This window comes from Homalodisca vitripennis, chromosome 2, assembly GCF_021130785.1.
Source record: "Homalodisca vitripennis isolate AUS2020 chromosome 2, UT_GWSS_2.1, whole genome shotgun sequence".
Classification (NCBI taxonomy): domain Eukaryota; kingdom Metazoa; phylum Arthropoda; class Insecta; order Hemiptera; family Cicadellidae; genus Homalodisca; species Homalodisca vitripennis.
Genome location: NC_060208.1, coordinates 109,477,369 through 109,491,093, shown reverse-complemented (window position 1 = coordinate 109,491,093; position 13,725 = coordinate 109,477,369). Strand labels below are relative to the sequence as shown.

The window sequence follows — 13,725 nt, the reverse complement described above, 5'->3', positions numbered from 1 at the left end:
TCATCAATCTTCCTTTTAGGCCATCCTCCTTTGTTTCCTTTTCCTCTTTTGTGAATCCTGAACTTTCTTTTCAGCTTCATACACTCTTTTTCTATCAATTTTCTGAAGGCGCAGATTGCAATTATCACTGTATTTTAGTTTAAGAGCTTGTAAAACATCTAGTTTCCCTAAAGCACCTTTGTTAAAAACTAATAACTGCATCATGTACTCCTATTTTTAAGGTTATCATTACCTACAAATACAGTTTTTGGCAGGCGCTTCCCTATAACTCTATTCAATGACTCGTTTGGATTTTGGGTACGACCTAAAGTGCATCGACTTACTAGAAGAGTGTTGTTTGATAAGTCATTGAAGACAGGTTTGATGGCATTTAAAAGTACTTCAGGAAGAGAGTGCTTGTGGGAATATGGCTCTTTAGCTATTTTTGCTCGGTTGAAAACCGCACCATGAAAGTTCTCCTTCGGGGCATAAAGTATGCTTAGGGTTAGCATCTGTTGACATTTTATGGTAGAAAATTGCCCATATGGCCTTTTTCATTTCAAGTAAGTCATCCCTGTTGTTTTTTATGGACTTACCATAGTAGGACTGAGTGGTATCTATTTCAGGGCCAGTAAGCCTACCTTTTCCACCAAGTGCTTTACCATCACTCAATGTTCCCGTTGTCTTACACAGCTTTCGAAGTCGCGACCCCATCCTTTTGGAAACATGTCCTATACACTCAGCCTTTTCTATATTTATATCTCCATAAGGCTTTGATTCATTGACAGCTGCATGACCCTTAGAGTCACCGTCCCCTAAGTAAGTCAGATATCTTACACCTCTTGTCATCACGGATCGGTTTGAATATTGCAAGGGACAAGATATTTTGTTTAATTTTTCTATAAGGGTTATAGTTGTCATAGAAAATGTGGGAGTGGTATCATTTTTTTTTGTAACAAATCAAACTATAATAATTTGCAAAAAAATAAAAACCTAAAAAAAAAATCAAAATATTGAGTTCCGTGTCCCCTTAATAGTGTTTTGTACTTTCAGTCCATTTGTTTAATGGTTTTAAATGGAAATTCAGTGAAATACGTTTACAGAAAAAGGGTAAGAATGCATCGGTTTTGGTGTTTTTAATAAGATCATGAAGGGAATAGATACATTCAATTTACTGTAACGTTATAAGGAGAGGATTTCTTTTGTTGAGGAATATTACCATTTTTATCCAAAGAGGGGGATTTCCGGATTAAAATATGATGGCAACAAGTAGGAAGAATTGACAATGATGGATGATGGAATTATAAACTGTAATGTAATTGCAACCAAAATCAGACAAAAAAACCAAAAAAAATATGATGTACAGTTGAGGTGCAAGGCCTGGACATCAGCTGCTACGTTCATGGACTGACGGGTACACTACTATGTGAGAGCCAACAAGGCTGCGAGAGTCATGAAGTGGCTGCACTGACTATGGACTGTGTTGCGGTCACTCTTCACCCACATCCCCACCAGGTAGGTCTGCTGTCATACATTCACTAGTGTGTGAAAACCATAAAGGTTTCAAGAGTCATGCAGTGGCTGCACTGACCATGGACAGTGTGGCGGTCACTCTTCACCCACATCCGCACCAGTTATAGTAGGTCTACTGTCATACATTCACTAGTGTGTGAAAGCCATAAAGGTTTCAAGAGTCATGCAGTGGCTGCACTGACCATGGACAGTGTGACGGTCACTCTTCACCCATATCCGCACCAGTTATAGTAGGTCTGCTGTCATACATTTACTAATGTGTGAAAGCCATAAAGGTTTCAAGAGTCATGCAGTGGCTGCACTGACCATGGACAGTGTGACGGTCACTCTTCATCCTCATCCTCACTAGGTATATCTGCTATCGTACTATATTTAGAATATGTTGATACTATACAAAATATGAAGGCTGAAAAAGCCTACATTTGTGTAAAAAAGTATTTCTCTCAAATTCACCCAAAAGATAGTCATATGATTATTTTATACTAACACTATAATTTTTATGAAAGACATGTACCAACTTTCTTTCTATAATATTTTCCGTCTTGTATTGACAAACCAGAGTTGTATAAGAAAGTATAATACAATTTTTATATTGGATATAAAATTTACAATTTTATATCATTCTAATACAAACATGATGCAGAAATATGTCAGATTTACAACGTTTATGTCCTGAAGCCTTGAAATATAGCATACTTTACCTTAAGAGATATTAAAAAACTACTAATTATTTATACTTTCTGTTCCTTATGATATTTTTCCTACCTTTTTAATAAATATTAACAAAAGTTTAAATTTTAAATAAGTTAAAATTTCTTAAGATTTGGTATTTCTATTAGATGTAGGCTATTGTTAATTTTATATTATGTTAATGTTAATACACATACAAAGTGAAAAATGTGTGAAAGTATTTTTAGGAGAAATAAATTATTAAATATTACACAAACCACATTTGTATTAAATTTTATAATACAACATCAATCCACAAATATTGAAATATTTTTATAGTTTATTGGAATTATGAAATACTCTGATTCAAAAATAAGTGGAACATAGGCTTTTTGAAAGAAGCTAAGTGGAATTTTCAATCCAATATTATAAACCAACACTATTATGTGGAGATGATTTTGCCTGGTGTAGGGCAATACAGCATCAGTGACGATGCATGCACTACTATTTGCCGGACCCCAACTATCTTCTATGCTGCTCTTGGGTGTAGTCACAACCAAATTCTAGAGTACCTACAGGGTGTCTATAAAAGAACTCCGGGGTTTAAAAAATTAATATTTTTAAAACTATAAAAGATAGCAACATTTGATCAATTCCTTTGAAACAAGCAGCTCAAAGAGTTTTACTCATACCAATTGGGAATGTTTCTCTCAACAGTTGGCAGCACTGCGGAGCGTTGACCTTGAAATGACGTAGCGGCTGCGGCAGGCAGTCAGTGTCATCTGGACTGCTGCGCTATGGCGACCCCTCAACAAAAGGCTCAGTGTGTTATTTGGCTCATAGAAACTAATTCTGTTGTTACTGTACAAAGAAACTTTCGACGTAGCTATGGTGTTGACCCGCCTACAGACAAAACAATTCGTCAGTGGTTAAGTGCGTTCAAGGAAACAGGAAGTGTTTTGAAGCAAAAGTCGCCGGCTAGGCCGCGTGTGTCTCAAGAGAATGTAGACAGAATCCGAGCTTCATGCACTCGAAGCCCTAAGAAATCGGTAACAAGACGCAGTCTGGAATTGGGGTTACCAAGATCAACAGTCCATAAGGTAATTCATAAAAGACTTCGTTTAACTGCCTATAAGATTCAACTTTTACACCATATCAAACCGGCAGACAAGGTTAAGAGATTCGACTTTTCTGTTTCCATGCTGGCTAAAATTGATGAAGATAATGATTTTTTTTAAAGTGTGGTTTTTAGTGATGAAGCTACTTTTTATGTGAACGGAACTGTAAACAGGCATAATTGCAGAATTTGGGGTTCACAGCCGCCCCATGAGTTTATTGAGTACGAACGTGACACGCCCAAAGTGAATGTTTGGTGTGCTCTTATGCATGACAGAGTCATAGGTCCCTTCATTTTTGCCGAAAGGAATATCAATGGTGATGTCTATTGTGACATGTTAGAGGAGTATGTTTATCCTCAGTTGGATGACATTGAGGCGGAGAAAGGTTTAGTTTACTTCCAACAAGATGGGGCGCCGCCACACTTCAGTTTGCGTGTGCGTAAGTCACTGGACGCTCGTTTCGGTAACAGGTGGATTGGAAGGGAAGGACCTATTCCATGGCCACCAAGGAGCCCTGATATGACTCCGTTGGACTTTTTCTTCTGGGGGCATATCAAGAATCTTGTTTATGCGGAGAAAATTCGAAATGTTCGCCATCTCAGGGAACGAATAGTGAATTGCGTGGCGTCCGTTCCCCCAGACATGCTTGCCAGGACATGGGAAGAGGTAGAATACCGTTTCGACGTGTGCCGTGCCACTAACGGAGCTCACATTGAACTTTACTAAGTTGTTAAAAAATCTTGAAAATGTAAGCTTTCTAATCATGTATAAAACATGTATGTACGTTTTTTACTTTATTAAAATATTTTGTCTTAAAACCCCGGAGTTCTTTTATAGACACCCCGTATTATGCTGTTTAGGTGCATATGCTGTAGATTCTGGGTAGCGTGAGACCTGTTCGCTTATGTCACATTACTTGTGAAACGTGCTTAATTTAGGATAAGTTAAACGTTTTAGTTTACTTGATCATTTTATTCACCCCATATAATTTTGCTCCATTACTGATATAAATGTCTAATTTATTTCTAATCTGTCTCATGTTTTATTCATTATTTCTTGTGGTAAGATGTGCAGTCCTTTTTCTGATTTATTAACTAATTATTAATAACCAAACAGGTTTTTAGAGCTGAAACCCCTGTATTAATGTACACAAAAAACGTTTTTTTTTTTCAATGTGAAAATAAGTGTGGTCAATTCAATAACAATATTTGTTGTCAATGGATTTAATTTGAACAATGTACTTTTCGTCATTCCCTCATTAAAACTAATAGTTTTTCATATTTTAACAAGCTGTCTGTATTCAGTCTGTAATGTTCCACAGGATTCCAGTGTTCGGGAGATGAAGGTACATGTGACTGTTGGTGATATGCAACTGGACAACCAGGAGTTCTCACTGGGAGGCTATGATTTCCCTGTTGTGATGGTGATGCAGAGGGCGGTTTTGCGCAAGCCCTTTAACCTTGGTCTCAGCCACCATGCCCGCACTCTTGTGGAGAAAACTCGAACTGGAGGCTGTGCCGCAGATCTCACTGTTGTCTTTGATGTCAACAGCCACTCTAGTATTGGTCAGTTTTACGAGGATGCATGCCGTTAAAAATTGCAATCCTGCTCCCAAAGTGTCAATCATAGCAACTTATTATAATTTGACTTGTTATTTTAACTGATACATTAGCATTTTTAGTGCTATAAATTCCTGTGTGAAAAGTGTCTGCCATTATATTGAAAAATGTAGAGTTTTAAGAAAAGTGTCATTGCATCTGCGTTGTTTAAAATATCTTTTTCCAATTTTCACCATGGTGTAAAAAATAAACTGGGCCTTAAAAATATGTACGTAAAGTATGTTTATTTTTAAAATATCTGGAAAATTTAATGAAAAAATTTAAAAAACCAAAAGTTGTGACTTTTGGCTGTAGGTAATGTACCTACAAATACTTTTTCAGTAAGTTTACTAATATAAAAAAAAAAAAACAAATCTTAAAAAATATTTTAATTTAATTACTTTTTTGCTGAAAAAGTTCATTCCAGAAGAAAAAACAAAACGTTACATTTTATTTCTTGGTAGCAATGATACATAAGTGATAATTTTATACATGTTTCAAATCGTTTTGCCTTTAAGTTAGAAATGATTTACCCCTATTCTCTAAAATTACTCATATATTATAATAAAATTAGTATCTACTTGAAAATAATAAAGAAATATTTATTGCACAATTAATTCTCAAACTGTAATAATCAGGTGCAGATTTGGCGAGATCCTGGATTGGAAATTGTATCCAATCAAATGTTACAAAATCTGTGATTGAAAAAACTATGTGTATCAGCTAGTGGCGAAACAAAGGAATAAAAACACAACATGCATTTGAGTTCTTATAGAGTGCTAAAAAATAAAGAGAGAACTGTAATAAACATATAATGTTGATGTCAGCGACTCTGTCACATTTTGCATCATTAGGAATTGTCGCTCACATCTATCCTCGGCACTAAAGGGTTAATACAAAGTATTTATCTTGCTCACCAGAAACATTCTATTTGGTTTAATACAAATTTAAGATTGAGAAAGTGTCCAGCTAAAATTAATATACTACAAAGTATTATTAGTATAGTGTAAAATATCTTCGTACAAAGTTAATGTCTTTTGTACATTTATAATTGAGTTTTTCCTGAAGGGGATATGCCTTGTAGCCCATATCATTGTGATGCAGGGTTATTTATGCTTCCTTGACTATTAGTTTCCATTAAGTTGTGGATTATGCACACATCTTGTAACTTTCTAGGGTCTTGTATCTAAAGGCTTAGAAAGATCTTTTCAATACACTTTTGATGATAGGAGGTGGATTGTCTGTAAATATATCAATAAAAAGTCTCAATTTTTCTTATGGTAGGCTCAAAACCATATTACATTGTCTTTCCCAAAACGGTATGTGAGCAGTTTTACTTGTGAGTCCATGTTTTTCCACAATGAAATATTAACTTTCCTTTCCTGTCTTTTAACAATTTACTTTTTAAAACTAGGGGTAAGGTATGGGACAACCAAACCAAAGTTCCGGACTTATCAATCGAAACCTGTTGAATCTTTCCCAAGACCTTAGTGTATCTTGTACCTAACCCTAACCCAAAGACATTCAGGCCTGAATCTCTTTGAAAAATACAAGCTAGTGGTCTGATATGTCCCTGATTTTTACCAGCCAATATATTTTAGATTGAATAGAGACCCTATATATTTCTTAAAAATTTAAGAATATTAAATTTTAAAATATTTGTTTTTAAATCCAAGAGAGAAAATGTTTAAACCTTATATCTCTTTGAATATGAACATACAGTGTATCCATAAAGTATGGAATATATGAAAAGTCCTAATAGTCAATTAACACTCTCACTTCCAAGTGGCTCAATGTCTAGTTATGGACTGGTCAGAGGTTTAATTGCGTGTTTAATTAATTTTTAATGCGTGTCTATTAAATCAGAGTTTTGAATTTTGACACTTGACTACTTGAATCCACGCCATGTTGGATATGGGTGTATTTTAAAATATTAATAAACACGTGATATATAATTTTTAATTGGTTTAGATTCTATTACGAGTTCAATGGTACAAATAATAATCTGGTATTTTATCTTTCACTCTATGTTAGTTGCCCATGGTCTCGGAGGCCGGGCCTAAATACAGTTGGAGGAATTTAGCTGTGCTTGTGCAGTCCTAATACTACCCTTTCAAAAAACTAACGCTATCTGTGTGGCAGGTTGTGTTTACGTGCTAGCCGCTGAGATGAAGGCGCAAGAATCTCTTAACGACTTTAAACTCACGATTTCGATTTGCCGATTATTATTCACACATACGTTATTTTCAAAAACACGTTAAACAACAATATAACAACTGAAAAACAAGGATAAGTCCTATTATTGTTATTATTTAGTATTCTATTATTATTTAATTTACAATCACTTCAATAATATTTAATTAATTTAAATGCTAGAATATAATTTTCTAATAACAAATGTTATTTACAATGATTGTTTTTTCATTGGAGTTCTTCAATTCCACTCAAGTTGTCCTCCTCTTCTGGGTCACTGTCACTGCTATCGGTATCCGAACCAACTGATATAGTAAGGGATTCTATAATATTGTCAATCTGGGGTTCTGCGGCTGCATAGTCCCTTTCGATTTTCTCTACGTGCTTGCACTTTACTGACCACTCTTCTGCGCCCATACATGATATCTTGTCTTCGCATAGAGCTTTAGCTTGATACATAGTGAAAGATGTATTTCTCATAACCACATGATGTTGACTTCGGCCCAAATTAACTCAATGGGATTGAGGTCTGGGTGGTAGGGCGGAAGTCGCAAGATGTCATGACCCTGTAGTTGAACAGTTTCGTCCAAGGCGTACCGGACATGCCTTGGTTTATATAGCTGCACAAGTTTGTAGAGTTCAGAATAAAAGGATATCGTCGCAGAATGGTATTCCATTTTTTTAAAGCCACAACTTCATATCTTGCTTCCTACTTTTTGAAGTAGGAGCTTTATCAATTTGTATGTTATGGCAGGGCACGTTATCGAATACTAGTACTGAATTTGGTTCGAAATTCGGTAACACTTTTTCCTTTATCCACTTCATGGATAATTATTAGTCTCTCGTCCTTGGAAATCGGCATGTGTAACCCTTCATTTGAGCTATTTGACCAAGTTTGGTTAGATACTTGAGACGATAGTATATAAGATTCGTCTAAATAAATTGTGGGGCGTCCTTGCTCCCTGTAATTTTTCAACGCTCTCAAGTATGTTATCCTCTTCTCTCGGATTTCTGGCTTTTCAATTAATAATTTCCTATTGTTTGCCGTCCTTCTCCAAGTAAATTCCAGGTTCTTTAATACCCACCTGACTATGAATAGGCTTTTGACTTTAACTCAACAGACAGTATCGGTAAAAGCGAAGCACAAGCTACACTCAGCACTGTCACAAAACAGACTGATTGTGGCGAGTGCGATGAGTTACATGGGCCAATACGATTCCTGAAAGGAGGGTTTTAACCATGAGTCAAAGGAAATGTTTTCGGGACGCAGCGCATAATGCTACCCCGCCACCCCTCCCGCCCATCACCACACACTCCAGGTCACGCGCACAGCTAAAGTCCTCGAACTGTAATTCCTGGAAGGAGGAAAAAATAATTTTTACACATAAAATCTGAATAAGTTTAATTCCACAATATTTTTAAGTAATGATGTTATTTTCTTAACAATGTCTTAAGAGTTTTAACAATGTCAAAACAATGTTTCTATTACTTAAGATTTAACAAGTTTTTTCAAATATAGTGTTATTTAATGTAGGAACACATGTTAGGAATATAAAATATATTAATGATTGAAATTTCCTATTATTATTAAGTCCACATGGTAATGTAATGTAATGATAATTCAAAATATTGGTTTTTGAATGGTATTGTTTCAATTTATTAATTTTTATGAATTGGATATTGAAACATACTGTTTGTTACAAGTTTATATTCTTGTGATATATTATTGTCTTCATAAATAAAATAATATATGATAATATTAATCTGTTGTGTTTTGATATGTTAAAATAACAATGTACACGTATATATGTGTTGTATAAATTAATGTAAAGCATTATAATATTAATTTATATTATATTGCTTTATAATTATAATTTATATTATTAATTTACATTATTGTCTTAACAAACAAACTACAATAAATTAAAAGTATCAGTTGTTATTTCATATTTATGAAGACAATAAGACTTTATTCCTCATCAGATTATGTCTTTGGAAAGGTGGTCTTTAATTTCCCCATTAGGTATCACTGATTTCTTATTGTTTTAATTTGTAATGAGGGCTTTGTATTTCCTGAGTACATCTAAAAATATATTTAACCATCTGGTTATCAGTTTTGAGTTTTATGGACAAATTTATAGTTAAATAATATTTAAATTACAATTGTTAGCACCTTTATGAATTAGCATGTGCAAAAGTATTATATGAAGCAATTAAATTACATTTTGAGACATGTTTAATTTGTATTAAATATTGTTAGTAGTAAAAATAAAACTAGTATTCGAAATAAACACATTCATTAATCACATAATGATTAATCTCATTGTGAATTTGAATTTTTTCAGCGGTCCAAGATGTCAGTGTAAAACTTCTTCCAATGCAAATTTACATTGAAGACAAGTACATTCTGCATTTGAAGGAATGTTTGATGAACACGGTGCCTATGTCACTGTTCGGTGAAGTCTCCTCTAAATCCTCTCCAGCCAAGCCGAGCTACTCCACTCCTCCCAAGAGTGATTCAGAGACAAAGCCAAGAACAAAAGATGTGCAAAAAACTGTTGAAAGCGAGGTTGGAAACGGTCTGACCAAAAGCAGCTCCAAGAAAGAACTCAGTGAAGGTGCAGAAGAGGAAGATTTGTTCAACGTGTCAGAACCTGATGTTGAGAATCAGTCTCCAGAAGAAGTGGCTACAAATAATGCAGATGTCTCAGTGAGACTTGCTACACCGGCTTATGAACCGGAGTCATTGTGGACTGTACATACTTCAGCTGTACCACAGCAAGAATCACAGGAAGATTCAGAGTGTTTAGGTTTTCCAGTACCCAACGAAGTTCTAAGTGCTTCCAGAGATCTGGCTCGTCCTTTGCGACTTCGTTCTCTCAGCATTTCTGAGTTGGATTTGCTTGTGAGCATCCACACCTCAACAAGGTTCTACATAGCTCTAGACCACTCACCACTGCAGTTGGCCGCATTCAAGCGATCATCACTCTTTACCACTGCCTACCGGCTAGGGCATTCTCTCACACTTCATTACTTCTTTGGTGCTATTTATGGAACAGGTAAATTTTACTCTAGCTTACATTGTTTATTTTCTTTACAAAATTAACATTTTATTTACGTTGTAAATATTTGCTGTGTTTATCTATAGAGATATGACATGAGATTAAGGTATATTTTTCTATTTGTGCAAAATTATAAAATAGATTTAAGTATTTTAAACGTACATTATGAGTTATTCATAAAATTTGAATTTATCTTTATGTTTATAAAAATGTACTCGTATATTAACTTAAAATTTCATTCGTAGTTTTGTTAGTTAAGATACTTCCTTTTTCTATAGTATTGGTTACATATGAAGATATGTATAAAAATACTCAGGATGTAATGTTAATATTTGTTAAAGCTACTACATTGTAGTGCTTGTGACAAGATAGGTAAGCCCAGTACCACAATAGAAGGAATTATTATAGATGTTTTATTTTTTTTTATTATATGTTTAATAAAACACCCAATTCATGAGTGTTTTATTTTTGGGTCATCACATTCTAAGTCAGCTCACTATATTGTGTTGCTAATTTTTTTATTTGTTTTCTCTACATGCCGTAATTCAGCTATTTGGCGCTGGAATTTGGTAGTTTTAAGACTTCAGAGATTTGGTGATTATTTAAAGAACTGTCAATGAGGTTCTTCAGTTGTTGAAGGTTATATGCAGGTTTTATACTGGATGAATTTGGTCGTCACAGGCTAGAAACAGCTGGCTTCTGCTTCTTTTCATAGCCAGCTTCTAAAATCTCTACAACATTTTGCATTTCTGTGCACTCTCTTTTAATTCATTATAAATGCAAAATCATAATTATACAGTTTTGCTTCTTTAATTATTATTACTACATCTATCTCATACTGAAATTAAAAAATGAAGGGACAAAAAAATGTTGTTAATAAAGATATTAAAATATGGATTTCCAGAATACAACTAGTTTCACACAGATGAGAATATAATGTTTTAGAATAGCAATTATACTATTTAGTAGAAAACACATGTACTTGTAAAAGGATTAAAACTATGCTTTTTACTATTTTTCTAGGATGGGCTCTTGGTTCTCTGGAGTTATTGGGTGCTCCAGGAGGCCTAGCTCGCAGTCTAGGACTAGGTCTCCGAGACTTCATCAGCCTTCCTCTTCAGGGCATTTTGGTGGGGCCTCGAGCATTTTTCATCGGTATTGGTCATGGTTCGGCCTCACTAATGCAACATTTTGCAGCAGGTATTCATTAGTTTTTCTTGTTCAATCCATTTTTTTTTTGCAGTTTGTGATATACTTGTAAAAAAGTACTCTTAGATATTGTAATGAAATATCAACATAGATTCTACAGGAGACATTGCTAATAACTTCAATAAAAATTAGTCAGATTGTGTAGTAGTGTGCCTACCACCATATATTTCAGACTACATCAGTCCATTTTACGCAAATGCCAATTCTTAAAATCTTTAAATTATAATTATTTATATTCTAAATTGATTAATATTTGTAATTAATCTGTTCTCCTCTTCAGCAATATTATGTATTCAAAAACTTAATTTGTAAAAAAAGTGTCTCAAATAATTCTTTAAATTTATAAACTGGGTTGTTTTTTATGTGTATATGCTTAAAAGATTACGAATATGAGGTCTTCACAAACCTTTGTATGATGAAAGCTTTTTATTCATTAACATGTTTTATTTAACAAGCTGAATCCTTCAACATAATCTCCTTGGCTCTCCATACACTTAGTCCAGTGCTCTTGCCACTTTGGAACTCTGCAGGCCTAAAAGATTTTATCACAATGAATTTTGGTTGAGCCATGTATTGTGTATATTGTTATTACTGATCTTCAGTCGAGATAATTAAGCACTATTTTGATGCATAGGAATACCCATTGCCCTATCAGATTGATTAATTATCAGGTGAGCCTGAATATAATCTAATGATTCTTTTTTGAAGTATTATCCTAATGTTAAGTCTTTATTCAAAATAGAATTAAACAAACCAGAATTCCTGTCTCTATAGCTAATTCAGTGATAAGTAAATCTCAATCTCTAAAACATCAACTTCATTGACAGCTTCATCATTTCAATCATTGCTGTTTTACCGGAGTGTAAATTTACTGTCCATTAAAGACAGTCATTTTTAACATTTCTATACCATTTCTTTGCCTGTTAACATTCGTAGTTTCATATTAAAGGGGTATTAAATGTCCTGAACTTGAAAATCACAAGATTTGTGGCAAAATCTGATACAATATCATTGTTCAACACAATGTACAGTACACAAACATGACACACATTTAGTACAATAGTTAATAATCAGCTTTCTTCAGCCTAGGACATCTTATACTTGCCACCTTATCTGTGTATGTGTGCATGCTCCAATTGACTACTTTAGTGCCAAAGTGTATTATATTCTGAACACATTTTGAGAACTAAGGACCAACTAATCATACATAACAAATTAAATTTAGTTTGATAAAGTTGAGGAGTAAATTAAATTGTATTGGTGTGTATAAAGTCAGAGGTAATGTTGTGATATCAGGTACAATAACGTCAGTGACACGGTTGGCAGCAAGTTGGGCAAGGACACTGGACCGCCTGACATTGGACTATCGAGATTTGGAACGCTCGGAGCAGCTGCGGAGACTGAGGCCCCAAACTCTCACTCAGGGAGTGGTGCAAGGGCTTACAGAGTTTGGGATTAGTCTTATTGGTCAGTATTTAATGTGTATTATTTTTGTCTAATTTAGTTAAAAATCTAAATTTCTTTATTCAAATGTTCACACACACACACACACATATATATGTTCATATGTACATGAAATGTTCTATGCAAATGTTTTGTACAGTTAATACTTTTTGAGATATTGGTGTCTAAAGGTGGTAGTTTTTAGCCCAAAAATGCACGTTTTTTAGCAACTGTTTGCAAATATCTTAAAAGTAACAGTTTTCTAGAAAAACTTGGTAAGAAGTAATTATAAATATTACTAAATAACAAAGAGGTTGCTTTTTGTTTTATTTTTGTAGATGTTATTTATACCAAATTATAGATCTTTAAATTTGAAGGCGATTTTCAAGATAGCTAAATTGAAACTTTCAATGATATTTAGCAAAAATATGAAAGCTTTTTCTTAAAAAAACTTATGTTATATTTTTGAAGTACTTGAATAAACCTTTAAACTGAGCACAGGTAAAAGTCGTTAGCTTAAAAATTAATGAATTTTCAATCAAAATAAAATTGTTTTCTTGATTATTGAGAAGAATCGGTATTAAATTATTATTACGTAGCAGCAAACATTAAAATTAAGTATAATTCATCGCCAGTTTACTTTATTTATATGTCAACAATAAGTTTTGAAAGTATGAGCGGATTTAGAACCTTAAATTTGAATAAATGTTTGATCAATGTTAACAGGTTAAGGGCAGCACACACCCCTCTCACCGCCCATGTTAGCTTAGGTACACTTTTCTCTGGAACCACTGCAGATAGAGATCTGAAATTTCTAACACTTAGTAATATATTTATTTGTAAGACTTTGTCCCATGGGACTCAGTCTTTCTTCATCAGAGAAGAAATTATAATTGTTTTCGAATATGTTCTGAAACGCTT

General features: G+C 34.0%; 1 protein-coding gene across 2 annotated transcripts in view; it reads left to right on the top strand.

Moving 5' to 3' along the window:
- Positions 1 to 13,725, top strand: part of LOC124354569 (vacuolar protein sorting-associated protein 13B) — a 143,586-nt gene that overhangs the window by 121,081 nt on the left and 8,780 nt on the right. For both annotated transcript variants that reach the window (XM_046805123.1, XM_046805124.1), the window contains exons 53-57: positions 1,346 to 1,494; positions 4,621 to 4,864; positions 9,436 to 10,149; positions 11,176 to 11,352; positions 12,658 to 12,828. In XM_046805123.1, the coding sequence (XP_046661079.1) occupies positions 1,346 to 1,494; positions 4,621 to 4,864; positions 9,436 to 10,149; positions 11,176 to 11,352; positions 12,658 to 12,828 (1,455 nt within the window). The remainder of the gene's footprint in view (positions 1 to 1,345; positions 1,495 to 4,620; positions 4,865 to 9,435; positions 10,150 to 11,175; positions 11,353 to 12,657; positions 12,829 to 13,725) is intronic.